This window comes from Idiotropiscis lumnitzeri, unplaced genomic scaffold, assembly GCF_059441095.1.
Source record: "Idiotropiscis lumnitzeri isolate Australia: NSW breed Sydney's pygmy pipehorse unplaced genomic scaffold, RoL_Ilum_1.0 HiC_scaffold_27, whole genome shotgun sequence".
NCBI classification, from domain to species: domain Eukaryota; kingdom Metazoa; phylum Chordata; class Actinopteri; order Syngnathiformes; family Syngnathidae; genus Idiotropiscis; species Idiotropiscis lumnitzeri.
The window spans coordinates 3,138,155-3,164,074 of NW_028283565.1; the positions used below are offsets into that span (position 1 = coordinate 3,138,155).

Genomic DNA, 25,920 nt, shown 5'->3' on the forward strand with positions numbered 1-25,920 from the left:
GACTTGCTTGAACTGAGAGTTTATGTGTGTGTGAGACAGTGCACACAATGTTAACTGTTGAAAAAAATAACTGTCATTATCTTGCTGTGGGTCATTTTCAATAAATCTGGCTGAGCAGAGGCCTGTGTGTGTCTCTCTCTGTGTGTGCGCGCACACACACATGATGCATGGAATGATGTTCATGTGTGCCCATGTATGATGTGGCTCTTTGCAGTAACACAGTAAAAAAAGTGGCTCTTAGTCTCTGACTGGTTGGCCACCCCTGTCATAGAGGTACGCTCGGGCGAGGCCTTTTAAAGACTTGAAGACGAACAAAAGTGTCTTAAAGCAAACTCTCAGGTGCACTGGGAGCCAGTGAAGAGAGGGCAAGACTGGGGTTATTTGATCCGTCTATCGAGCTCCAGTTAAAAGAAGAGGAGCAGCATTTTGGACCAGTTGGAGGCGCTTGAGGGAGGAATGGCTGACTCCAAAGTAAAGTGAATTACAGTAATCTAGATGTAACGAAGGCATGGATTACTCTAAGTGCTCCTGGGAAAGAAAGCCAGCTGCCTAAGATGAAAAAAGCTGGATCGAACAACAGCACTGGTTTGCCAATCTAATTCAAAATCCCTGTCTTGTTTAAAACCCAAGTTTTGGGACTATTTGCTTTAAATAAGATGCCAGTGGGCCGAGGTCAACAGTGTTGAAAGTAGAAGGGCCACTGGGACTGAAAACCATAACATCTATCGCCTTTTTCATTGAAATTCAAGAAATTAAGTGACATCCAGATTTTACGCAGGACAAGAGTGGTCTCAAAGAGAAAGCGTCTTTTTTTGCTCAGCGGGACATAGATCTGATTTTCATCTGCATAGCAAAGGAAGGAAATCCCATGTTTTTGTAGGATGGAACTTTGGGGCAGCCATTAGCAGGATTGACTATGCTTTGCATTTTCTTGAAACCTGACTGGAAAACCTCCATGACATCGTGTTCATCCAAGAAAGATTGTAACTGCATGTGCACCACCTATCCCAGAATTTTAGAAATAAAAGGCAATCCGGAAGTGAGTCTAAAATTTGACAGCACATATTGATCAAGGCCAGGTTTCTTAAGCAGGGGTTGCACCACAGCATGTTTGAAGTGTTGGGAAGTCCACACAACGAGAAAGACTGCTGTCGATAACGGCCATAACTGATTTGCCAATACTTAGGAGAACTTCCTTAACTGAGGAGGGACAGTGTCATATGGTGTGCCGGATGGCTTAATATAGCAAACACCTCAAAGTAATCCAACAAATGTAGCATTTGAAACAAGAGTCCAAGCTGAAGTAAGCTTGTCCATGAAAAACTGCAAAAATCTACATCAGGAAGGTGTTTTCTGTGCCTCTGGCCTATGTACCTATACCATAAGGCCCGTTTAGACACTTGGCCTTAATTTCCGCCCAGCGCATGTTGTTCCACCTTTCATTTTGCGAGGTATGTTCCGCCCTTTATTTTTTGGACGAGCACTTTGTTTATGCTTTTATTATGATATCCGGTTTTTATTTTGGTGGCCGTTTTAGAGTCTAGTCTGCGAGTCGCTTTCAGATCGAAAGCAGCGTAACTGCGCAATCGGCTTGCCACCCACTATCAGCTTCGTGTTGTTTGTACCTTTGACTGTTTGTACCATAACTGTCTGTAAGTAGTGTATTGTAATGGAAAGTTAAGCAATGTTATTTTTATAGTGTGATATGTTTGAACTAATCACGTTTCTCGACTTCCATTACTATAAAAACCAGTTTTGGTGAGCTTTATGTTTCATGTTTATATGATATTTTTAAAAAGGCTTGTGCCGTAACTAATTTCCATATAATGTGTTTATAGGTACTGTGCTCTAATTCATTTAAATTTTAATATACTCATACTTTATTTAAGCAGTCATTTATTGATGCATATTTGTCCGAAACACCCAGTGATTTGATGGAACACTACTGACGATGTGTCCCAAATTGACATCTTTCCCATTCCAACCATGAGACACAACCCCCATGCCACTCTCAACAGCAAGCCTAACCTCATGAGAATACCATCTATCGGCACAATGGACAGTTTACCATCACGTCCAGTGTTTTTATGATTCTGTTTTAGTTTCACTCTGGTTCTTACTGGTTATGACAGTGCTGCCCAATAAAGCACTTGGAGCTTGGACGCTACTTCCTGACTTCCATACACATTTCGAATGGAGTTTGGCTCGCTGTTGACTTGTGTACACTTACACACGCAAGAGTAACAGTACACGCTATCACAAAACTAGAAATTGACTCGTTACGGTCTGCGCATGAGTTTGGCATGTGCAAAGTGTGTTCATACATGCAAACTGCAAGATATCACAAAATGATTATTCTGCATGGTACAGACCCTTAAAATGTGTAGTACAATTCTGAAATGAAAGTGCTTTTCAATGTGTTGAAAACAAAGAGTATGTTGTTGAAAGACACCAGAACATTGTGGATCAGCATCATATTATATTGAGGTGCATGGAAATTGAACTGGTGAAGGAGGTGAAGCTCCTGTAACAATTGCTGATCAGTTGGCCTGAGAGGAACATATTTATGCTATATAAAAAAAAAGATTAGCTGATTAGCTTACCTAGCCTTGACGCAAGTCCCAGAAGCCATTTGACATCTTCTGTGTAGGGTGGGCTTCGAGAAAAGTTGTTTGGATGATCATTATGAGCTCTCCTTACCAGCATCTCCAACGCTAGCATACCTGAGCAAAGGAGCTTTGTTTTTAATTTTTTATTGTTTTTTTTTGTCAGTATTATTTTATTTTGTTTTACTTTTGTTCACAATGTTTGAATAAGCTAAAACAACTCACCAACTCTATAGGCAGAATGGAGATTGTGCAGGCTTTGTTGGCTGATTGGCTGATGGTGGTGTTCATCATCTACTGGGTAGGAAGTGCTAGCCAATGCACTTGGCTGGGAGGAAAGAGAGGAACCCTGAATGGCCTGTAAGGTGGAGCCAGCATGGATACTCCCAACTACAAAATATGATAGATGTAGAATAGCTGTGGTTAAAAACATTAATTTGTCTTAAATGTGTCGATGACATGAGCGCACACACACACACACACCCACATATGCACACGCGCGCACGCACACACACACATTCCTGACCTGCAAGAGTGGTGTTAATTGGGAAACTGGTGTCAGAATGGTAGGGATAAGCAATCTGCGTCATGGATGACACAGGGATTGCGGGGAAGGTCACAGCACTTGCTGTAATGGAAGGTGAGGGACCAGCAGCCACTGAAAAAGGGTAATGGGCACCAATAAAGGCTGGATGCATACCCTGAGGGTAAGACAGAGACGACCACCACTGAGAAAGGAAACATTCACAGACATTTTACCTCAGCTATCCTTTACATTTGAAATATCTGTTAAAATTAATGTTTTGGAAGAAAAACATCACTTCAGGTATTAAGGGAACCAGGGACATATTAAGAGTAATTCTTTACATTTTACACTATACTGAATCACCTACAAAAACAATTCTTATTATATAAAACCATGTCTCACCTGTGGGTATATACTTCCGGACACGGGAAAGACAGCAGGTCTTGGCGCATGCTGCAGAGGCTGACCCAAGTATTGAGGAGTACAAACTGTGGGCAGATGGGTCTGGATGGTGGCATAGGGGTGAAGACCATGGGCATGAGCCATAACCTGCCCTGACATGCCGTGAGACTGATATATATTAGAGCCAACAGTGATAACAGGTACAATAGCTGCTGCTGTGACTGAATCTGTGTCTGCTACCCCAGCCACCTCCACATTCGTTCCACCGTCGAAAACACCACAGTTGGTCTCTGGAGTCCTTCTGCTTATACATGCTTTGGCCCCACATCGTTCCGAAGTCTCTCCTTGCTGGCTTAAGCCTCCTATGATTGAATGCTCATACAGCCAGTACCACTGATGAGCGACCTCAAACAATACTTCAGGATAAACACCTCCACCTTTAGCTGCTTCTTCGACTGCCATACATGCTTTTTCCAGCATCATGTTGTCCTGAATTAAACCAAAGATGAGACAAAAACAAAGATCAAAAACTGCCTTGATTTGCTCAAGATATATTTTTATAAGGAAATAAAAGAAGCTTGAGTAACAGTTTGTTTCAATGATGTCTGTAATAGGGGAGACAAACTGTGCATATCAACGATCCAATAAACAGCTCTATTGAAATTACCGCATTTTCATGACCATAAGTCGCACTTTAAAGTCCCAAATATTCTCCAAAAGAGAGGGGGCACCCTGTATTGCGGAGCACCTTGTGTATAGGCTGAGATTCATAGATCTGTACAAATGCCATTCTAGTGAGCAACGCACCTGACCCCCTTAGAGCATTTCACAGTGCATGTTAACACCACCAGCTGATAAAATCAGAGACTACAATGCAATGCAGAATTGACTGTGACAAATAAATTGTTGGAACACTACTGTTGGTGATGGTTTGAGACAGTCAGTTAGAACAGACTAGTGTGCACGTGCAGGAGAAAGCTGAATAAAAGGGCAGCTGGCCACAATGTCATAGTCTGTCTTATCATTAATGTTATTCCAAGCGGGAAACATCACAAGTTTAGCCAACAGACTCTGCAAAAAAATAAAAAAACGCTGCCCAAAGCACACTACTCAGGACATCGCTCTAACTAGCCATCTGATTCTCAGAGGGTGAAAGATTCCCAGAATGCTTTGCAGTTCTTGTAATACATGTTTTGTGTTATTTTCATTTCTTTTTGGGAAATGAATTACATGAGAGTTGCATTTTTTGTGTTACTTGTATTTCTTTGTTCCAAGTTTCGGTTATTTCATTGTTTGGTTGTCTGCTGTTCGGTGGATGTTGGGTGATAGTTTTAGTTTTGATTTATAACCGTGAATGTAAGGACTGGGGTGCCTAGTGGCATCCCTCCCCTGATAATAATGGTCTCCCACTATTAATGGCAATGTGTCTAACCAATGGCTGGCTGGGTTGTCACAAAATCTGCATTGGCACCTGACATGTGACGAACTCGGTTTGGCCTTTCAAAGCTGGCTTTCTCAAGCTCGCATCTGCGAGCTAACATGCGCTCACTTAGCATGTGCCCAATAGTACGGTGCACCCAGTGTATGTGTTAAATACAGAAATACTACATACAACTGAAACTGTGGCCTTTAATTTGGTGAGCCCTATAGTCGTGAAAATACAGTAGATTAAAGTCATACTCACTTTTCAAAAATATTTTAAATAAATAAAATTTATTAATAAAATAAATAAAAAAAATTAACTGAATTTGGACTGTCCCTCGGCAGTTTACGATACGCATAGGTCTTGGATTTCCTTGACAAAAGACCACAATGTCTCATCCTGAAGACAATAACTTCACAAGAGTTTATCCGAATTTCCCACCACTTCTGCCTTCATCCACAACGGCCTTCATCAAGTTTGCTGATAACATTTTATTAGGACTGATTATCGACAAAATTGAGTCATCTTACCTGGAGAATGTACAGAATATGACCACCTTGTGTATCTTCAACTACCTTTACATAAGTACATCCAGGACCACGGTACTCATTAAGGATTTCAGGATATCAGAGAAGTCTAGGAACCTCACTCTTTAGGGGAGGAAGTTGGGGATCTTAACTTTCTTGGAGTTCACATCTCGACCGGGCATACCTGGTCCATTAAAGTCGCTCAGAAGGTTCAACAGAGGCTTTACTTGGGAGAGGTAAAGTGAGAACACAAGCGGTTACCTGTTGTTAAAAACTTTGACGGATCAACAATTGAAAAAATTCTGGTCTACTGCTACACAGTGTGGTTCTCCTGCTTTTCACAGCAGAGGACAGGGAGGTCCAACAGTGCAAAGGTAGAGAGAGAACCACTTGGTTATACTTTCCCTCGCAGAGAGATAAACACCGGCCAACGTCACTTTCGGCGCGACATCTGTTCCTCCGCTTTCATCCACCGGGCGAGTAAACGCAACTATGGTTTTGTGCACCACCACATGTAACACTTGCACCATTCTCATGGAAGACTCTCCCTGCTAGAGGGACGTGTCCGCCAGCTAGAGCAGAGTAATGTGGTAAGCGTAAACGTGGCGGACACGACTGTTAGCACGGGTTGTAGCCAACCTGCTAGCATTGGCCGTAAACGGCTTGCTAATCGCGGTGAGCCTGTTAAGACACATAGCAGTTCCATTCCACCTCGGTCTCATGGCTCCCGCACTTTAGTGATAGGTGACTCCATTACCCGCAACATTAAGCTTGAAAATCCAGCCACAGTAATGTGTATTCCAGGGGCCAGAGCACCCGACATAGAAGCTAATCTTATGGAGCTAGCGCGCAAGACACCTCGACACCAGCGCAGTGCAAACAACGCTAGCTATTCAGATATAGTGATACACGTTGGCTCCAATGACACTAGGATGAAGCAATCAGAGATCACAAAGAAAAACATAGCAAGGACTTGTGATCTCGCCAGAAAGATGAGTAGGCATCGAGTAATTGTCTCTGGCCCCTTGCCTGCGAGAGGCAATGATGAGAGGTTTAGTAGATTATTCTCGCTAAATCAGTGGCTGGCTAGTTTTTGTAGTGAGCAGGGACTGCAGTTTATCGATAACTGTCCTTCTTTCTGGGGCCGACCCGACCTGCTGAGGATGGACGGCCTTCACCCTAACTGGGAAGGCGCCATCACTCTTTCTAGAAACATAGATTATTGTTTGAGCCTTCCATGACTATTCATATTAGAGCAGGTCGGGTTGCAGGCGAATAGGGAGCCTGTAAGGAAGGGTATGGAGTCTGTAAGGCTAGAGCTAACTAGCGCTATGCTAGACTTAGACAACACACATAGCTTTTCTTCTAGATTTGAGCGCTACACACCACGCTGTTACATCTCATACTGATATAATTTCTACTGAGGTGGCAATACATGATGGGTTTAAGCATTCCTCCTCGGTCGGTTTTATCGACGACGAGCCGTTCTCTCAAAATAATAGCACTCGAAAGCTGGTAAACAACTATCGGATTCCGACCGTCTGAAATTCTCGCTGCGTTTATAGTTGCTCGAGGTACAATTTGGGACCTAGGCAAGGCTCCAGCACCCTCCCGCGACCCTGTACAGGATAAGCGGTGTGGATAATGACATGACATGACATTTGAAGTTCTCATTTTGCGATCCACAGCCGCGCTGCCGTTTTATCTTGCCGTTCTTTATCGTCTGCCTGGCTCTTACTCCGGCTTTTTAGATGAATTTTCTGAATTCGTAGCTGATTTAGTAACTCATGCGGATAATATACTTATCATGGGCGACTTCAACATTCATATGAATCTCCCGTCGGAACCACTTCCCGTGGCATTTCGGACAATAATTGATATGTTTGGTTTCACGCAAATAATAAATGAAGCAACGCATATAAATGGCAACACGTTAGATTAGGTATTAACCCGAGGCTTAGCATCCTCAAAAATAATTGTATTACCATATACCAGTGCTATATCTGACCATTACTTTATCAAATTTGAAGTCTTGGCTCATTGTCATCGTTCTGACCATAATCAAAATTATAGCAGCCGCAACATTAGTTCCTCAACCACCGCTGCGCTCTCTGAGCTACTCCCTTTAGCAACTGCTTCGTTTCCTAATTATATTGGTACGATTGATGATCTCACAAACAACTTTAATGTCGCTTTGTTAAATGCGCTTGACTCCGTCGCACCTTTAAAAACTACAACTCGTCCAAAGAGGCTTACTCCGTGGTTTACAGAGGAAACGCGCATACTGAAACGATCTTGTAGGAAGCTTGAGCGCAAATGGCGTGCGACCAAACTTGAGGTCTTCCGTCAGGCATGGTGTGATAGTTTACTCATATACAAAGAAGCGCTTGATCTAGCCAAAACTAATTATTATTCTAGATTAATTGTCTTACATAAAAACAACCCTAAATATTTATTTGATACCGTAGCAATGCCAACGCAACAGCAACCAACCTCGGATAGCTCTTCCTATTCAGCTCACGATTTTATGCAATTCTTTACTCAGAAGATTGAGTGTATTCGTGATGAGATTAAAGACACTGTTCTTAAAATTCCGTCGAATTCCGCGATAAATGGTGTTAATAGGGACATTAGGGCTGATAACTGTCCGATAACCTTATGTCAATTTAAAAAAATATCTCTTGAAAGCCTAACAAAATTGGTTAGTGCGGCAAAACCGACAACTTGTGTACTCGATCCGCTTCCTGGCAAAGTAATTAAAGAACTGTTTACGACCCTAGGACCGTCTGTTTTAAATATAATTAATCTATCGCTTACCACGGGTGTAGTACCAGCAGCTTTTAGGACCGCCGTTATCCGACCGTTACTTAAGCAACCAAACCTTGACCCAGAGAGTCTCAACAACTATAGGCCGGTTTCAAATCTTCTGTTTATTGCAAAAATTCTTGAAAAAGTCGTAGCGCAACAACTTAATGAATATATGACTGCTAATAATCAATTTGAACCTTTCCAATCGGGTTTTAGAGCCGACCACTCTACTGAGACGGCCCTTGCTAAAGTTACTAATAATCTTCTCATAGCTATGGACGCCGACACCTCATCAATATTACTCTTACTCGAGCTTAGTGCCGCTTTTGATACCGTTGATCATAATATATTATTAAAACGCCTTGAAACGTGTGTTGGCATTTCAGGTTCAGCGCTTTCTTGGTTTAATTTGTATATGTCGGACAGGACGCACCGTGTAATTCATGGCAATGCGACTTCGGATCTTTGTAAGATCACATGTGGAGTTCCGCAGGGATCGGTACTTGGACCTCTATTGTTTAGCATCTATATGCTACTGCTTGGTGATATTATACGGAAATATAACAGTTTTCACTGTTATGCTGATGATACGCAGTTATATATGCCGTTAGATATAACGAATCCGCGCGATTGCTATAAATTAGAGGCATGCCTTGCCGAAATTAAACAATGGATGTCTTTCAATTTTTTGCATCTTAACTCAGATAAAACCGAGATGCTCATCATTGGACCAGCACGTCATCTGTACTTTTTCAAAGACACCACTCTGAATATCGATAAATGTAATATAACCAAAAGGATTCAACAAAAAAACCTCAGTGTTATATTTGACGCAACAATTTCATTTCAAATGCACATTAAAAATATTACTCGAACTGCGTATTTTCATCTGCGTAACATTGCTAAAATTCGCCCAATTCTATCAACGTGTGACGCGGAAATCTTAATCCATGCGTTTGTTACGTCTCGCCTCGACTATTGTAACGTTTTGCTCTCGGGTCTCCCCATGTCTAGTATTAAAAGTCTGCAGTTAGTTCAAAATGCAGCAGCTAGACTCTTGACTAAGACGAGAAAGTTTGATTATATTACCCCGATATTAGCCAATTTGCATTGGCTTCCGGTCCACTTGAGATGTGATTTTAAAGTTCTGCTACTTACTTTTAAAATATTGCACGGCTTAGCACCTTCCTATCTCGTTGACCTCGTGGTACCATATGTTCCGTCCCGAAACCTTCACTCACAAAATGCTGGTCTTTTAGTGATCCCGCGAGCCAAAAAGAAGTCCGCAGGTTCTAGAGCGTTCTCTATTCGGGCACCAATGCTTTGGAATGCACTACCCTCAGATATTAGAGGCGCCACCTCAGTAGAAATGTTCAAAACACTATTAAAGACGCATTTATACTCTTGTGCATTTAGCTGAAATATTTGTTGGCCTGTTTACTGCCGCTTTTTTTTTCTCTTTTCTTTTCTTTTCTACCCCCTTTTCCCCGGCTGGGGGATTAGGTGACGGTGACCCACTATGAAGTTTAAGGCATTGACCAACTGGGCATGCACCTGTTCCAGTGACGTCGTCTTCCTGCAGCGCGACATTTGATCAATTTATTTATATACTTTAGCATCTAATTTAATTATTTGTTGACCTGTTTACTGCCGCTTCTTCTCTTTTCTGCCCCCTCTTCACCTGCTTGGGAATTAGGTGATGGGGACATGCTTTGAAGATTACGGCAATGACGAACCGGGAAGGGACCTGCTCTGTCGAAGTCGTCTTCATGCAGCGCCTTTTCTGATTTCCTTATATTTCAGCACTTCGTTGAACTACTTGTTGGCCTGTTTGCTATTTCTGTTCTTTCTTTTCTGTTCCCAATTCCCCGACTTGGGAATTAGGTGATGGTGATTCACTTGGAAGTGGCTGTTCTGAATTTACACCAACTGACCGGTACAAGATCGAAGGCTCATCCTCGGATATGCTGCCATGGATATTACGGCCCTGGATGAGGACCCACTCCACTGAAGTCATCTTCCTGCAGCACTTCATTCAATTGACTCTCACATTATCTCATCTATTGTTGCATAGCATCATTGTATGTGTCAAATTGCAGCCTGGTCATCCTGGAAGGGGGATTCCCCCATCTGTGGTCCCTTCTCAAGGTTTCTCACGTTTCCCCTAATGAGGTTTTTGGAGTTTTTCATTGCCCTCCTGGGGGTTAAGATCGGGGATGTCGATTGTGGCTATGTAAAGCCCTTTGAGACTGTGATTAAGGGCTATACAAATAAAATTGACTTGACTTGACTTAACTATAAGAAAGGCTAGAAACAACCCTGGACAGTCACAAATCTCTGTAAAGAGGTTTGGAATTCTTTAATGCAGGGCAGCTTTTTCCTCAGGTCCAAAAAAGCCACTGGTAATTTACATTCAGTTTTACTAATGACTAAACATATATGTGAACTTAATGGATACATTTCAATATTGTTTTTTTTTTTTTTTACACAAGGTGCTAAATACAATTTTACTACGGGCAAGGACAGTTTCTGTAACCTCGGCACTTTATCCTGAGCAAACCATCAAAGCCACTGCAATAAAAGTCCTAAGTCGGGTAAACGTAGGTGCAATCAATGCAAAGCCGAATGACCTAACAAACCTTAGTTCATTTCTTCTCTAGCTAATCTTCCTAAAGCTAGAATGGTTAACACTCTGGCCGGTCAATGCCAGCTGCATTTTTACATGAAGGTGATAGCAAAGGCTTTAAGTGCTTTGGTGATAAAATCAATACTGCACAGTAACCATGTATGGTATTCTCCACAATTCCATTGGGCAGTTAAGGCGGGAAAAAAATCGAGTGGGTGAAGCAATGCACCCTTCCTTTTTTTTATGTCTTATCACATTAACTAGAGCGTACATCAATGAATTATGATGGATTAGTTAAAAAAGTTGTGAAAAGTGTTAATATTGTGTGATATATTATTTCACTTGCCCACAAAAGGCAAATGTTTAATTTGACAAATAAATGAAACCATCACAGCTGACATAAAGAATATGTCAACTGAGAACAATAATGGTTAAAACAAACAGATCACCTGTTCTTTGCACTGCACCAAGGCTCTCTGGATCTCATTAGGATTCAGAGCATGTGCATGAGGCAGGCAGCTCAGAGCAAGTTCCGCAGCTGCACGGACCATGTTGAGGTCCCTAGCCCGTGAGGCACGGTCAGCCAATGATGCTACTTCTGGAGGTGTGAGGTGACCATCCCAACACTCCATCAAAATGTTGAGGGCAGCACTGCCGATCTCCATTGCTTGACCTGGATGGTAATGGTATGAGTGTGAAGAGCAAATGAGAACATTGAGTACCTTGAAATGAAATAGAGCAACAATTGAAAACCAAACCAAAATTGTGTATTGGCAGAGTGGATTTGGACACAGTAGATAAACTTACTTAACGCATGCATGGGCACGCATACACAAACACAATGCACTAAAACACACCAGTAATCCAGGACACATGTGATGAGTAGGTTCTGGACAGCCAGTTGGGAGAGACAAAGTTGTGGAGACCAAGAGCATATAGGCCAATCTCAAAGGCACAAAGATGAAGGTTTCTATGAGGTCCCTGGTGAGGTCCACTAACAGAAGGCTGGGTGAAAATGGAGGTAGATGAGTTTCCTCCAGCTTTGATGAGCACCGTCTTGGCTAACTCAAAATAAAAGTGAGCTGCTGCCTCTGATGGCTGGTTGGGCACATGAGGAACATGGCACTCTGGACGACGCCCTTTGTACCTAAACACAGAGCACAAAATTAAAACATTTTATAAGAATTTAGTAGTAATTTAGTAATCTATTGTATTGTATAATCCAGCAAAATGTATGATTTTGTAAAATGTATTGAAACTAATCCTGCAAAAAAGTTTTAAAACTTTCACTAAATATTAAAAATATAAGTAAATATGTCAATATACAGAACATACACAAGAATACACAACATAGTTGTATTAAGTTCATTTTGTCTTATTATTATTATCTATGGATTCGCTGATTTGTTTACAACAGACAATGTTGTTTTAGGTTACTTTGTTACCTGACATGTTTTAGCTAGTCTTTTGCCTTCTTCAGAGTGTCTTATGTATTACTGTATTTATTTTTATTTTATTATTATCATACTATTACTACTGTAATCATGGACAAGTAGGAAGAACAGATGCAGCAGTTACTAACCGATGACGCAGATGAAGTACTAAATAAAAACTCAACAGTCACATGCATGCCATTATTCGGCTAAAATGAGTGTGTTATGAGTACTGATGTGTGGATAGATCACCAGCATGTAAAATTATTTCACGCCAAATGGGGAGTGGTCACGAGAGAGTTCATAATGTCATAACGGCCACACTTGACATACGGTAGCTTGAATAATCATGGAGCCTATCCCAGCTGACTAAGGGCAAAAGGCGCACCAAACCCTGAACAGGTCGCCAGCCAGTCACAGGGCAAACATAGACACCGTCACCGAGTGGGAACCAATCCCACGCTGCCCGCACACAAATCAGGCTGATGGACCACTACACCATCTATGACATTTGCAAATACAATACAATACAATTTCATTTATATAGCGCATTTCACAACAGCTGGAGCTGTAACAAAGTGTTTTCCATATGTTGTAATATAAATTAGTGGGAAATTAAAACACAAATTAAAAGACATAACAATAGATACCAGAAGAGCAGCAGAACAACGACAGTCACATGTTGAGCCGGAAGCCAACGAATAAAAATGTGTCTTCAAATGAGTTTTAAAAGTGGACAGAGAGGGGGCTTGCCTAACATTTAATGGAAGCTCATTCCATAGGGACGGACTGGCATCAAATAAGTTATTTCTCCATCAAAGCCACTTTGTCAGTGTTGGTTATGTCGTTAAAAAGAAGGTAAACAATGTTTGCAATGTCACAAAAGCAAAAAAATATTATTGTCAAAGTTCCACTTAAAATAAATATTTTTAATAAAAGCTAATTTTCTGTGTCTTCTTGTCAGAAAAGGGGAAAATAGTGAAATGTGGCTTTGTTCAATGGCCGATTACTATTGAATGGAAAAAGGTAGAAAGCATTTTTTCTTCTAATGATAGAAGAGAGCCTAATCCTTTCGTGGGGTTCGTGTTCAAATAGGAAACAGTATTCTGTGGGCCTTGAAAGAAGCGCTTCAAAACGTCTGGCATGGTCGAGATGGCTGCACGGAAAATGTCTGGCAGGGAATGAGTTAAGTGTTTGATAAAATAAATGCAAAAGTTGTATGTTTTCTTTCCTTTTTGCTTGTTGTCTTAAAAACTAATAATAACAACAATGATTATAAATAAATAAATGGATCGTAAATCTATTTTTTGTGAAAAAATTAAGACTGATTTTATTTTTAGGCAAAATCAATCATCCCTAGCTGTTCTTAAGCTAGATGTTCTTAATTATGATTTGGAGGCAGGAGAAAAACATGTCCCAATTACAAAGCACTGAATAAGAAACACCAACCCTGTACCTACGTACATTGCACACTGGCTGCACAAAATAACATTAAGATAATAACCTGCCACCATCGGGTGCCGGCTCCCAGTAGTTCAAATTTGTCCTATGTAGAGGACATTTTTAAACCTAAATATCTTCCACCCTGTGCATCCAATCGCATTACATTTCATCCATCCATCCATCCATTTTCTGTAAATGACAAGAAAGGGAGTCATTCTCTGAAACAAAGGGAATTTTACTGCAGATTCTATGGGAATTCTATTTGCATGGGCTGTCTAGGATATCCAAACATTCAAATGTATTGAGCCTCAAGTACTAGAGTAAAAATTGTGGCGGAATACATGACCAGAAATTGGTTTTACAAATTGAGAAACTCCATCAAGCTCGTCAACGACCTTGATGATTCAGATGAAGAAAAAACATGTGATCTCTTGTGGGGGCCAATCTTCAGCAAAGTAAGGAAAGGATGTCTGAGTCTGCCAAGAACAGGAAAATTGTGCATTGACGAGCAAATGGTTCCTTTTACTGGTCGATAACCAGTGCACCAGTATGTACCGAGCATACCAAACCCAACTGGACTGAAGGCATTTGTCTTGGCTGCACCAACTGGTCTAGTTTTGGATTTTGTGGTCAGCCCAGGCAAGACAACTTTCACAACTGCCGGAGGATAGGGCTTCGGGGAACAAGCTGTTCTTCAATTGACAGAGTCTGTTCCCCAAGGCACCCATGTTCTTTTAGAGGTACTTTACGACAATCAGCGTCCTCGACACCCTGATGACAAAAGGACTGACAGCGACTAGAACCCTCATGAATAACAGGGTGCCAAACAACTGCGAGATCATTGACGATAAGCTCTTCAAATAGAAAGAAAGAGGGTCATCAGAGATGGTGAGACAAAGCACACCTGAACTTGCTGTCATAAAATGTTTGGAAAACAAGCCAGTGGTCATGGCATCATTTGAACCTTGGGACACACGCAGAAGATGGTCCAACAAAGAGAAAAGATTTGTCCAAGTGTCAAGGCCACTGGCAATTGCTTCGTACAACACCACAATGGGTGGTGCTGACTAGGTCGATCGGATGTTGAGTTTCTACAGGATGGCCTCTCGCACTACTAAATGAGCAGTTTTCCACTTTTTTGACCTGGCAATGACCAACTTATGGCCTCAGTATAAGACTGACTGCCAGTGTCTGGGGAAGAAAAACAAAAGCTACTTGACTTCAAATTGCTCCACGGAGAAGCGCTAATTGCTCAAGCCTCAGCAGGACATGCAGCAAGTGACAGCGAAGGTGACTACAATACCCCACGTCAGAAATGGAAACCACAACCAAATGCAGCTCTGAGACACTATGGTGCTGTGCATCTTCCAGAGATGGTGGATGAAACACATGCATCAAGGTGTTGCCAATCTAGCTGCAACAGTAAAACATGTTATGTGCTCCAAGTGCAAGATTTTTCTTTGTGTTTCCAACAAAGGGAATTGGTTTTTGTATTTAAGTATCATACCAAATAAACATAATAGAAGCAAAAGTGAGACAAAAGAAAAGAGATGATGGACAGTCATATTTAAGTTGAACACTTTGTCAAGATGACTTTGATATTTTTGTTGGACTAACTGTTTCACAATGACGTTCCGTTTCCCCTGTATTGAGTTCCGATGTCCACTGTAGAAGACACATCATAGCTTAAAAACAAAAATAGAAATGTTAAGAATTTCTTTTGCAGTATTCCAATTACTTCAAATAGATTGGGGAATTTCAAAATAAATTATACTGGAGAACATATTTTTTCCTGGTAGTCAGGAGGTTAAGGATACCCCGGACTGACTGCGGTGACCAAACTGCTCCCCAGGCGCTCAACTCCCTTGAACAAGACGCCTATACCCTGAACTGGTCCCAGGAATTGAAGCAGCCCTCTGCTGCAGTGTGTGCCACTGGTCTTCTGGGGGCCCTAAGCAAAGTTTCCTTTGTGGGCCCTCTAACTGACTCACCAACGGTGCCGCTATTGGTGACTCTAAAGCCCATCATGTCAATGTGTCTGCAGCAATCTCTTCGTTTATACTTTTTGTCATTGCAAAAACTGCACCACTAATGCAGTGGATCCTGTGTAATCAGCTACCACTGTACAAGTCAAGGCAGGACTACACCCCAGAAAAAAATAACATTTTCCTACCACTAATTTATTTTAATTTGGTCCAGCTGAGGGTAGTCAGTTAATTTACAATTCAATATAAAGTTCAGAATACTTTCAACCTCCACACACACAGCAGTTAAGTGTACCCACCCTTTTTGGAGTCTTTGGAGGGGTACTCTGAACTGCTGTTTGGTGCATAAGCACAAACAACAGTCAGCACCCGTCCCCCCACCTTGTGGCGGAGGGAGGCTACCCTCTCGTCTACCGGGGTGAACCCCAGTGTACAGGTGCCAAGCCATAAGTATGCCCACACCTGCTCGGCGTCTCTCACCTTGGGCAACTCCAGAGTGGAAGAGTGTCCAACCCCTCTCAAGAGGACTGGTACCAGAGCCTAAGATGTCTGTGGAGGTGAGCCAGACTATATCTAGTCGGAATTTCTCTGCCTCGCACACCAGCTCAGGCTCCTTCCCCGCCAGAGAGGTGACATTCCATGTCCCAAGAGCTAGTTTCTGTAGCCGGGGATCAGAGCGCCAAGGTCCCTCCCTCTTGCCGCTGCCCGACTCACATTGCACCGAACCCCTTTGGCCCCTCGCATAGGTGGTGAGCCCATGTGAAGGGGGACCCACTTTGCCTCTTCGGGCTGAGCCCGGCCGAGCCCCATTGGTGCAGGCCCGGCCACCAGGCGCTCGCCGACGAGCCCCACCTCCTGGCCTGGCTCCAGAGAGGGGCCCCGGAGACCCGCGTCCGGGCAGGGGAAATCGTGGTCCATATATTGTGGTCATCATTGGGGTTCTTGTGAGCCATGCTATGTCTGGACCCTCACCTCGGACCTGTTTGCCATGGGTGACCCTACCAGGGGCAAAAAAGCCCCCGACAACTTAGCTCCTAGGATCATCTGGACACGCAAACCTCTCCACCACGATAAGGAGACAGCTCATGGAGGGTCTGACCTGGCAACCCCAAACGTATTGTGAGGGTGTGCTGGGAATGCTTGGCAGAATCCCCTGTCAGAAAGAGTTTCAACTCCCACCTTCGGCAGAAATTTGCCCATGTACCGGGGGGAGGCAGGGGACATAGAGTCTGAGTGGACCATGTTTCGTGCCTCCATTGTTGAGACAGCCGATCGAAGCAGTGGACGTAAGGTGGTTGGTGCCTGTCGTGGCGGCAACCCCCGAAACTGCTGGTAGACACTGGCGGTAAGGGAGTGTCAGGCTGAAGAAGGAGTCGTACCAGGCCTCTTGGGCCTGTGGGGACTCCGGAGGCAGCGGACAGGTACCGACTGGCCAGGCGGAATACGGCCTCGGTGGATGCTGAAGCAAAAACTCGGGCATTGGAGGAGTTCGGTGAGGCCATGAGAAATGACTTCCAGACGGCTTCGAGGAAATCCTGGTCCACCATCCGGCGTCTCAGGAGAGGGAAGCAGCGCAACATTAACACTGTTTGTAGTGAAGATGTGGTGCTGCTGACCTCGACTCGGGATGTTGTGAGTCAGTGGGGAGAGTACTTCGACGACCTCCTCAATACCACCGACACGCCTACCATTGAGGAAGCAGAGCCTGAGAACCCCGAGGGGGACTCACCCTTCTCTGGGGCTGAAGTAACCGAGGTGGTTAATAAGCTCCTCAGTCATAAGGCCCCGTGGGTGGATGAAATCTGGCCGGAGTTCCTAAATGCTCTGGATGTTGTGGCGCTGACATGGTTGACCCGCCTCGACAACATTGCATGGACATCGGGGACAGTGCCTCTGGACTGGGTGGTGGTCGAGTGTGTATTGCAATTATAGAGGAATCACACTCCTCAGCCTCCCTGGTAAGGTCTACTCAGGGGTCCTGGAGAGGAGGGTCCATAGGGAGGATTTCGCCAAGGCTGCCCTTTGTCACAGATTCTGTTCATAACTTTTACGGATAGAATTTGTAGGCGCATCCAAGATAATGAGGGGATCCGGTTTGGTGGCCTCCGTATTGCATCTCTGCTTTTTGCAGATGATGTCGTACTGTTGGCTTCTCAGAAACGTGATCTCCAACTTTCACTGGAGCGGTTCGCAGCTGAGTGGGAAGTGGTTGGGATGAAGATCAAAATCCTCCAAATCTAAGACCTCTCCAGGTCGGGGAAGAGATCCTGCCCCAAGTAGAGGAGTTCAAGTATCTTGGGTCTTGTTCACGAGTCAGGAGAGGATGGAGCATGAGGTTGACAGGCGGATCGGTGCTGCGTCTGCTGTGATGCGGACGCTGTATCGATCTGTCGTGGAGAAAAAGGAGCTGAGCCAAAAGGTGGAGCTCTCAATTTACTGGTCCATCTAGGTTCCTACCCTTACCTATGGTCACGAATTGTGGGTCGTGACCAAAACAACATCGAAATGAGTTTCCTCCGCCGGGTGTCCGGGTTCTCCCTTAGAGCAGTGATTCTCAAATTGCGTTTTTTTTGCATAGTTTTGGGACAGAAAAAGGCGATCTCAGACAACGCGAGTTTGAGCTCGTCAAAGCTGTTTGTGCCCCTAGTTCACGCAGTCCTGGTTAAAAAAAAAGTGTCACCCTGTCACGCAGTAGTGATAAAAAAAAAACGCATCGCCCTGTCACGCAGCCATCTCGGCCATCCGAGAGGGACTTAGAGTCGAGCCGCTGCTTCTCCGCGTTAAGAGGAGACAGATGAGGTGGCTCGGGCATCTGATTAAGATACCTCCTGGAATCCCTGGTGAGGTGTTCCGTGTCCCACCGGCAGGAGGCACAGAGGACGACCCAGGATACGCTGGAGAGACTATGTCTCCCGGCTAGCCTGGGAACGCCGGGGGAATCCATCCGAAGAGCTAGAAAACGTTGCTGCGGAGAGGGAAAATTGGTCTTCCCTGCTAAAGCTGCTGCCTCCGTGACTCGACCCCGGATAAGCAGCACATAATGGATGGATGGATGGTAATATTTGGTATGGAAAAATGTATCGAACCGTGACACCTATGAATCAAACCGAATGTGTAATGTTGCACCTCCAATACGTAATACAATATTGTGAATATTGTGACATTCACCCATCCATTATCTGTTCCGCTTGATGTTTGTTATATTATTTTATTTTAAGTATTTGACAAAATGTGCTGTTACCTGCTGGTGTCCGTGCTTTTGGCCCCAGCACCACCCCCTGCTCTGTGAGAACCGCTGGAGGAGGAGGATCCCAGCGAATCTGAAGATGAGCTACTGATACTGTCACTATCTTGACCCCGACCCCATGATGTTGCTGCCCAGCCACCTCGTAAAGGACGCCGGCTGAGGGTGGGAGAACTGTCTGAGGTTGTCTCTGGAGCGCTGCTGTCAATACTTGCCATACCTGTTCAGGCAGAATTCAAGTTACGTTAGTTAAGTTTTGATCAAGTCATTATATTACATTTTATTGACATTATTAAACACAATTCATCACCTTACTACTTGGCCTTTTTTAACGGATGAGTGTCAATTACTTAATGAGTGAATTCTGATATTTAAAAACAAAAAATGACAGGTGAATAAAAATGGAAACATAATTGCCTGTCAGAGTGTTACCAGTATGTTTCTTCTTCTGACGGACTGGAGATCCCCAGCAACGTTCGCTATAGCCACAGCTTTCCCCAAGCGCCAATCGGCTCGGCACAGTGTTGTCAAGCTTGAATGCGGTTGACTCGTTTTGACAGTCACTTCGATTGCTTCCTGAGACTACATGGAACCAAAGAAATATGGGATGTATACACAGTGATAATTCATATGTCTGAAAGTTTGCACAGTTCAGATTTTGACTTTGATTTTAGACAAAACTTTGTGGTTCGATCTGTTTTCACATGACAAAATACCACCTTGCGGAAGACGTAAAGCAAATACGGTAAAGGGATATCTGATGACACAGAGATATTTAGATACTAATACTGTTTGTTGCAAAGTACCTAGGCAAGTAACCGTTTTTGAGGATGGCCGCGTCACGCCAACGGTGACAACCCAGGACATGCTGGAAAGACTATGTCTCCTGGCTGAACTAGGAACGAATAGGGATCTCCCCAGAGCAGTTGGATGTATGCTATAGCTACTGCACCCGTGATCCAATATCGGATAAGTGATTGAAGGTGACATGAACTTATATTCAGTGTACTTTTCACATTTATTTCATGTATCAGGTAATGATACATTTTTGATCAACAACGAACTAGAATTAATAGTGCACCATCTTGTCAGTGGGGACATTTTGCAACATTGATGTGTGCACACGACGTGTACAAGCTCGGGGCAGAGGGGTAAGGAAATACATTTACCGGGTTTAAGTATTTTTTTTCCATTCTTAAATTATTTCAACGATTTTATTTATTTTTCAAACTCAGCTAATCAGAAGGCTGGTTAGGGAGTTTTTTCCCCCAGAATCTGTGGTGTAACCTGTGATGTTTCTTGCTCAAAATAACATAAATAATAAGCGCAGAGGCATGTTTTGATGCATCTACGCCCAATAATATGGGGCGCCCTTTGTGTGTGCTTAATAGAGTAAAAGCACACAAAACTAAGACTGCCCCTTTAATTCTGTGCGCCCTATGGTCGTGAAAATGCTGGTGGTATTGATCTATACCATTATCATTTTTCATTATTTTTATTGTTATGCTTTAATGCACAGCGGCCGTGGGTTTGATCCCGGCTCCGGCCTTCCTGTGTGGTGTTTTCATGTTCTCCCCGTGCTTGCGTGGGTTTCGTCCGGGTACTCCGGTTATCCATCCATTATCCGACTCACTTATCTTCACAAGGGTCACAGGTGTGCTGGAGCCCAATTGGCAGAAATAAGTAAACTATTGTAAACCGTGTGCAATCAACTTCAGATGTCTTACTAACAAGTAGAAAAAAATAACCAACAACTTATGGCAAGAACTCCACAGTTAACGATAATAAAAATAAAAATAATAACAATAATAATAAAAATGATTGATATCTCTCAACACTTACCACAATTGTTTGTGCTCTGTCCAGTAATGCTCTTCTGCACTGATTTCTGTTCATCCAGCTCTTCACAAGCCAATACCAAAGCAGATGAGGAGTTGGAAGAAGAGGCCACCAGAGTGGTTCCAGAGGAAGATGAGTGGCCATGTTTTGACGGGCTGCGTTGGTTGACCGCTGCAGGCTTGCTAGAGTAGAAGGAGCTCAGGGTCTGAGGTTTGTGGGTCTGACTCTCTCTGTCCAATAATTTATCAAGTATCTGAAGATGGATGAGAGAAGAGACACCGGTCTTGAGAATAAACACAAATGGCAGCATTTGAGGAAAGTAAACCCACATTCATGTACAAAAAAAGGTGGTATTTACATTGGCCTTCTCTATTGAATAATCCCTTCTGTGATTACTTAAATAAGGGCTATTGGGATTAAAAGTCACAACTACTGAAATTTCCTCCAATTAAAAGGGCCGAACCGAAGTCCAACTTGTGTCTTATTGTCTAGCCTATGTTCACATTTTTGGATAGTTTAAATATTTAGGTTCAAAAGAGATCACTTATATAGTAAATACTCAGCAATGTTCCCATTAAACAAATTTCCCAGTCAAATAAATTAAAGGTGTTTATTTCAGATTCAAGAAAATTTAAACCTCAGAATAAAATAAAGTGCAAATGCTGCAAACAATGCATTATAACCCAATATTATTTTTAAGAGGCCTCAGCCTAAAGAAGTGAAGGGTGCCACTTCCAGTAAAAAAAAAAAAAAAAGTCAAATATATATATCTCCTGCAGAAATAAGTGCTGAGCATTGAGTTAACGGTGGCGGCACGGTGGCCCGACTAGTTGGCATGATGGCCTCACAGTGAGAGAAAACAGCTGTCGTGGGTTCAAACCCGGCTCCATCCATCCTGTGTGGAGTTTGCATGTTATCCCCGTGCTTGCGTGGTTTTCTCCGGTTTCCTCCCACATTCCAAAAACATGCATGGCAGGTTGATTGAACACTCTAAATTGTTCCTAGGTATGAGTGTGAGCGCGAATGGTTGTTCGTCTCTGTGTGCCCTGCAATTGGCTGGCAACCAGTTCAGGGTGTCCCCCGCTTACTGCCCGAAGATAGCTGGGATAGACTCCAGCACCCCCCGCGACCCTAGTGAGGAGAAGCGGTACAGAAAGTGGATGGATGGATGGCATTGAGTTAAACATCTTTTTCCTTTTTTCTTCTTTTCTTAGAGTTCCCAGTCTAAAAAAAACTGAAGGCCTACTTTTCCTTGAAAAACAGGTCCACATGTTCAGTAAACAATCAATTGAATGGCTGTCCTCGTGAAAAAGAAATTGAAATAGAGTTTTGACACCGCCTTTTTTTTTCTTAAACTTCTCTTAAGCATTTGACTGCCCTGCCAGTGACTTAAATCTTGTTTGGAACGGAGTCAGTGCCATTCTCATGCAGACATGAAAATGTTCATTAGTGAGCCTCGAGCAGTACTTGTTTTTGATGTTCATAGCGTAAAAAGCTGACTCAAAGCTGTAAGTCATTGATTGTCAAAGTGTGCAGTGCTACTTTTGTTAGACCGGGGAACACACTCTCAGACACAATCTGTAGTCAGAAGGCAGCAGGGTCAGTTGCCTCAAAATGCTTTTTTAATGCAACATTTCCTTGCAGCTCAATCAGCTCAAGCTGTAGAGATCCTGCATGTTTGCACTTGAATGTCTGTGTTGTTTTATGTTTCCCCAGAAGCCATGATAATTTTAATGAACATTCGTTTGCACACTGCTGGGCTGTAAATGTGTGCGTGTTAAGTAAAGTAGATCTGTCATAATGCGTTTGAAATTCAATGATTTTACGTGCTCTCACCTCAGACTTCAGGGGATAATTTTTGCGTAAAAGAGCTGTGCCTTGTTTCGTAGTGGCGCTTCACCTTGCCACTTTTACTTAATGCGACGGCTTCGGAAACTATGAGGCAGACTGGTTTTTTACCACCTGCTGGCAGAACTCAACATACATTTTCTCCGTCCATTCATTTTTAAAATAGTGGCCACGAAAGACAGGCAAATCGTTGGCACAAGTATCAACATCTTTGTTATGGCAAATGGTCTTTCACTCATATACTTTTCCACCCTATCAAGGTTCTCAAAGCACTTAACTGAACATCTACCTGCTGTTGACAAACCATTGAGAGCAATTGAGCTTCAGTATCTTGTTCAAGGAGACCGCGACATGGCCACAATGGCCAGGGATCGATCCCACGACCTCTGGGTTGGTAAACGACCACACTACCACTGAGCCAAGCTGCCCCCAATCCTATAATCAGTAAAACTGTAAATTGAATAAACCAAAACTCTGCACTTAAGAATTTGGTTCATGTAAGGGTCACACAGAGGAAGCCAATACTGTCAAAAAAATGGGAGTGTACAAGCACACATAGGTGTTACAAAATACAAGTTGAATTGTTTGGAAGGAACATATGCCACATTGTGTGTAGAAAACGGTAACAATGTGAAGCGCATTTAGTACTGTAGGTAGAAAAGCCTCATAGAAGTGATTGCCTATAAACATTCACCATATTAGCATTTTCACATTTTTGAAACCATGTCAGCAACATCACAGTAAAACGCTCTTTAGCACGGAGATGTCGGATGTAGGTCCTAGTATCTGCCGGAGCAATCCACCAATTGGGGATATTGCTCCAGTGCCTCGATCACTACAGACAACACAGTTGCCTTTATCCGCCACATTTTCTCTGGTTCTTCCTTCAGTCCTTGGTTCAGTTTTTCCATTTCATTCCGATGTTGCTATTATTCGGGATTTGTACATCTATCTACTGTCTTCTGATATTTATCCACCACCACTATGTGAGGCTGGTTGGTTATCAGCATTTTGTGAGTCTGGATCGGGAAGTCTCACAGGATCTTCTCCTGGCTGTTCTGAACCTACGTTGTAGGTGTCTGCCATCTGGATTCTGGGATCCCTTGTCCATATTTGGCACAGATGTTCCGGAACACTATTCCTGCGACATGGTTATGTTGCTTTATGTTTGCCTTGCCTGCCAGCATCTTACACTCTGCTCTGATATGCTGCACTGTCTCTCTCGCACACCCTGCACCCCAGCAGTCTTGAGTTTTCGGCCTCTATTTATCTTTTGTTTAAGGCCTGTTTTTGTGCTGTCATGATTAGCATCGCTGTGCTGTCTTTTAGTCCAGCCTTTTCACAGCCACCGGTACCTTTTCTCTATGTCAGACACTTCTTCAATTTGTCAGTGGGACATGCCATGCTAGTGCTTGGTTTTCAATGACAGTCTATGGCTCCTTTTCCTTACTACCTTATGCAGGTTGTCTCTGGTGGTCATCATCTTGACGTATTTTTTGAGGCCTCTTTTTCCCTACTGAATAGTGCTCATGACGCACACAAGTCTGGCCCCATGTTGTCCTCTTTATGTACAGCCTCAGGATGCTGGGTTTGTGGAACGCTCCTTGGCATCCGACAGGAGCTGTATTGTCTTGATGTTCAGTGGCTTGCATCTCTTCTAGTGGCCAGGGTATTATGCCAGCAGGGTATCTGAATACTGGCAGGTGTTTAATGGCCTGACTCTTATTCTTGCCATTCAGCTGAATCTGACTCATCCTTTTTAGGTATTTCGCTGTGTCCTCTCTCAACAGATCTTGAGAGGGTCTCAACTTACAAGTACCTGGGTGTTCATCTGAACAATAAACTGGACTGGAGCGACAACACAGACGCTCTCTATAGGAAGGGTCAGAGCAGACTCTTCCTACTCAGGCGGCTGAGGTCCTTTGGCGTTCGGGGAACACTCCTCAGGAACTTCTATGACTCGGTGGTTTCATCAGTCATCTTCTATGGAGTGGTCTCCTGGGCAGGAGGCATCTCGGGCCGAGACAAAAAGAGACTGGACAAACTGGTGAGGAGGGCCAGCTCTGTCCTGGGCTGCTCCCTGGACTCTGTGGACTCAGTGGGGGGCAGAAGGATGACGGCAAAACTGTCATCAATGCTGGACAAACCAGCCCACCCATTCAATGACACTCTGAGAACACTTTACAGCTCCTTCAGTGACAGACTTTTACACCCTCGCTGTACCAAAGAGAGATTTCGCCGCTCCTTCCTGCCAACTGCTGTCAGACTTTTTAACAAGAACATTGGGTCAGGCCTACAAACGGGAGGGCATTAGTGCAATTGTGCAGTCCTAGGATGCAATATTAACTACTACTGTACTTTCAGCCAAGGGTGTACTTAAATATTGACCAATGATGTATTTTGTTTACCATTACAGTATTCTTATTACAATACTTCTATCACTGTAGTATTTCTACCACTGCAGGATGTTCACTATTACAGTACTTTTATCATTGCAGTACTTTCATCATTGCAGTATTTTTCTATCGTTGCAGTACTTTTACTATTACAGTACTTTTACCATTGCAGTATTTTCTATCATGCAGTACTTTTCTATCATTTCAGTACTCTTACCATTACAGTACTTTTATCATTGCAATATTTTTATGATTGCAGTATTTTCAATCATTCAGTAGTTTTTATCATTACAGCGTTTCCCCCTTCGTATAATGGACAAACATTAGGAGTGTTTCCTTACACTTAGATACGTTTATACTGTGTATATTTGCATGCTTTTTCTGAATGTCTGCTGCTAATGTTATACATTAACGGCTACATTACGCCGCCGACTCTGTGTGATCTATATCTTTGCTGCTGTAACACCTCAAATTTCCCCATTGTGGGACTAATAAAGGACATCTTATCTTATCTTATCCCTCTAGACGAACGACTGCACCTCAACCCACCCAACAGTCAAATTTCTTAAGTTTGCAGACGACACCATAGTCATCGGCCTCATCAAACATGGTGACGAGTTTGTGTACCAATAGGAAGTGAAGCATATGGCGCGGTGGCGGAGCCACCACAACCTGGAGCTGAACATACTGAATATTGACATCTGGAAACATCCTTCGCAACAGCTGCCCCTCATACTGCACTGTGTCAGCCATTGAGACCATCAAGTTTCTGGGAATCACAGTCTCTCAGGACATTTTATCTATCTATCTATCT

At 43.2% G+C, this 25,920-nt stretch overlaps 1 protein-coding gene across 1 annotated transcript in view; it reads right to left on the reverse strand.

Annotated features, from left to right (window-relative positions):
- Window positions 1–19,592, reverse strand: part of LOC148315981 (zinc finger SWIM domain-containing protein 8-like) — a 66,878-nt gene extending 47,286 nt beyond the window's left edge. Inside the window, exons 1-8 of the mRNA XM_088287124.1 lie at window positions 19,456–19,592; window positions 19,021–19,243; window positions 11,776–12,065; window positions 11,368–11,591; window positions 3,535–4,023; window positions 3,133–3,307; window positions 2,832–2,996; window positions 2,604–2,723 (exon numbers count right to left, since the gene is read on the reverse strand). Of these exons, the coding sequence (XP_088143250.1) occupies window positions 2,604–2,723; window positions 2,832–2,996; window positions 3,133–3,307; window positions 3,535–4,023; window positions 11,368–11,591; window positions 11,776–12,065; window positions 19,021–19,241 (1,684 nt within the window). The 5' untranslated portion in view covers window positions 19,242–19,243; window positions 19,456–19,592. The remainder of the gene's footprint in view (window positions 1–2,603; window positions 2,724–2,831; window positions 2,997–3,132; window positions 3,308–3,534; window positions 4,024–11,367; window positions 11,592–11,775; window positions 12,066–19,020; window positions 19,244–19,455) is intronic.
- Between the last annotated feature and the right edge of the window lie 6,328 nt (window positions 19,593–25,920).